A 2,888-nucleotide genomic window follows, 5' to 3' on the forward strand; every position below is an offset into this window, starting at 1 on the left:
ATTTGGCAGTCCGCGTGTATGCACGGTCTGCAACCGTATTCGATTCCATCCATTAGCCACTCGTAGGGAGCTATTTGACTAAGTGCATTTGTTTTAAGATTTAAAAAGTAAAGAATATTTTTTATTTTTATGTACGTTTCTTTACAAAGCTATATTTAATTACAATTTTCTTTAAAAGTATATTCATACAATTGAAGAATATTTTGTACCGGTACATCCACCGCACGTTTTATTTCACCAAGTAAGTTTTTATTATTTTATTTTTAACAATATTCATCTGACTAAATAAACGCTCTACTTCTGCGTTTGAGTGAGGTAATAAAAGAATTTTTAAAACAAAATTGACCAAGTCTTGAAAGGGATTTTCTCTGGCAGCATCTCGGTATTGAGCTACCTCCATCCACAGGTTTATCGTGCTGGAAGTTTCTTTCCACTGAATTGTATGGATTTTCCTCCATTGAAAGTCAATGCGAGTTAATATTGCATCATCAATGAGAAACATTTTCGCAAGGTTTATTATATCACTTTTAATTGGGTTGAGGCATTGGTCAATACTTAGTGACGTCATGGTTTTCAATATTGATATATTGTCAGGTAACCTTTGCCGAAGTTGTTTTATAAGAAACAAAAGGAAGGCAATGCAGCGACTACGAATATTTTTCTTTTCTTCATCTAACAGTGCAGAATTGTCTATTTCAGTTTCAAATTGATAACCCAAGTATGGATTGAGTGCTAAATGGTTTTCAATTACTACTTCATTTGTTATTTTTGTTCCTGGAATAACAATCTTAGAACAACAAGATTCTATTAAATTTAGCAAGTCCTGTAGCAACTTCGTCGGATCATTATTCTCAGATTCAAATATTTTATTTAATCTCTGAACTTCATCAAGTACAAGTTTAAGAAATAAAAGAAATAAGAAATTTCTTTGATCATCAAGCATTGAGAACAAAATTTTTGCCGTATAACATCTTTCGTTTGTTCTGGCCAAATTAAAATTTGCCTTTAAATCATTCCATTTTCTCAAAATTCTATCAATAGCGATCTGAATTGACATCCAACGAGTCTCACTACTTTGTACTAATTTCAATGGTTCATTTCCATCATTCATCAAAGAATAGAGTTCCTTGTATTTGGATTGTCTAATCGCAGAATGAGAAAACCAATTAAATGTTTCTTTAATAAGAAATTCTATATTTCTTGGAAGGCCTTCTTTTGTAGCGTGGGAAATCGCTAATCGAAACATTCTTTCACATTGATCTATGGCTAGACGCGCGGGGTAATGCTCACATAACGAGAAACAACTCCACACTGAGCAGGAAAACGTCACCCTTTGTTTTTGCAAAATTAGCAGCGAGGTCACACGAGCACGTCGACAAAATCCGAGGCAACCGCCGAAAACCGAGACAAATTTTTCGTGGAAAAAAATCGACGAAAACCGAAACCGACGATAACCGAAGTCAACGAGGTATTACTGTACTTTCATAGCGGTATCAAAGTTATTTTCAAAATTTATCAATGATATGAAAGTTATGAATAAATTTTAGCATGTTATAGTTTGACGAAGATATCGAAATTTATTAGAATAATCAACCTGCAAACAGTGCAACTTTTTTACATTTGAAGAAAAAAGACATTTCACATTTTTTGCCTAGTACAAATTTTATGAAATCATTATTTGTTATAAATATCAACATAAGAAGTTCACGATTACTTTAAACATTCTTTCACATTGATGTATGAAAGTGAAAGTTGGATATGGCAAAAGAAGAATGAGATTAGAATTAATATACTCTCATATACATATTATGTACCAACACTTAAAAGCTCTTCTTTCTAGCTTTAATAGTTGCAAACTCGGAAATCACATCTTCAAAATTTATATTTTGTGTTGACTCGTGTTCTATTGTTAATATGTTAAGATTGTTAAATCTCATTTGGGTCATTGTTGCCCGCATGTAATTTTTAATTAATTTTAGTTTGCTGAAACTCCTCTCACGCGAAGCAATTGATAAAAATTTACTATTTGGAGGGCCGACTCTCTCGAATGTTGATCGGCAGATAACAGGTGAGTCCAGATAGCGACACAACAGTACAGTATAATAAAATACGATATTGATTGCATCAAAACATCCAACAGTCCACGTTACATATCCCAATTACTTTTATGATAATAATTTGTGAAATTTCTTACTCTATCCCAGGGAGGGACAAGTGCATTGTTTGCCTTTTTCTGCCATGCAAATGATGATGATATAAAAGTTGTTATATTGCAAGAGATTAAAGGATTATTAAAAGAGCATCAAACAGCTTCAAAATAAAACCGGATTAGTGGGAAGGTTTATAACGACGTAATGTACGCGAATTGCCGAGCGGAGTGAGGAACAAACAGTCAACGAGGCAGCATTTAAGTCGACTTTGTGCTTGCTTATAATGCGCACTCTAAGATTAAAAAAATATCTAAAAAAGATGTACATTAGAATCGAGAAAATAAATACTAACACGCATTTTATTAGAAATTATTTTTATTGTGTGCCATCTAAGTGTTTTTATTACGTTTATCTGAATAAATTTCTTTGTAGCAAAGTTTTTACATTCAACAAAATATTTTGCCAAATCCGAGAAAAAAATTTGTCGAAAGAAACTTTCCTTTAGAAAATTTAATTAAAATACTTGAAATATTACATCTATGACGTAGAACTCGTGACGTAACGCGTGACGCATTGCAACGACAAATTCGAATTCGTTCCATTTCGTATTGTTGCCGACGCCATCTTGGAAATTTATGCTTTCCGGAAATTGCGAGTTCTTTTTCCCTCCATTTTGACATTTTTCGTACGAATTTTAATAATGAAAGCTTGCGTAACGTAGGTAACTTAATATTTTTT

The 2,888-nt window shown here is 32.7% G+C and overlaps 1 protein-coding gene across 1 annotated transcript; it reads right to left on the reverse strand.

Moving 5' to 3' along the window:
* Nucleotides 1-262: 262 nt before the first annotated feature.
* On the reverse strand, nt 263-1,246 carry LOC111633181 (the record flags this gene model as incomplete). Its single annotated transcript, XM_023377704.1, has 1 exon — nt 263-1,246. A coding segment is annotated over exon 1 (984 nt), but the record flags the coding sequence as incomplete, so codon positions are not given.
* Between the last annotated feature and the right edge of the window lie 1,642 nt (nt 1,247-2,888).

This window comes from Centruroides sculpturatus, unplaced genomic scaffold (genome assembly GCF_000671375.1).
Source record: "Centruroides sculpturatus isolate CEXI.00-Female unplaced genomic scaffold, Cexi_2.0 scaffold594, whole genome shotgun sequence".
Classification (NCBI taxonomy): domain Eukaryota; kingdom Metazoa; phylum Arthropoda; class Arachnida; order Scorpiones; family Buthidae; genus Centruroides; species Centruroides sculpturatus.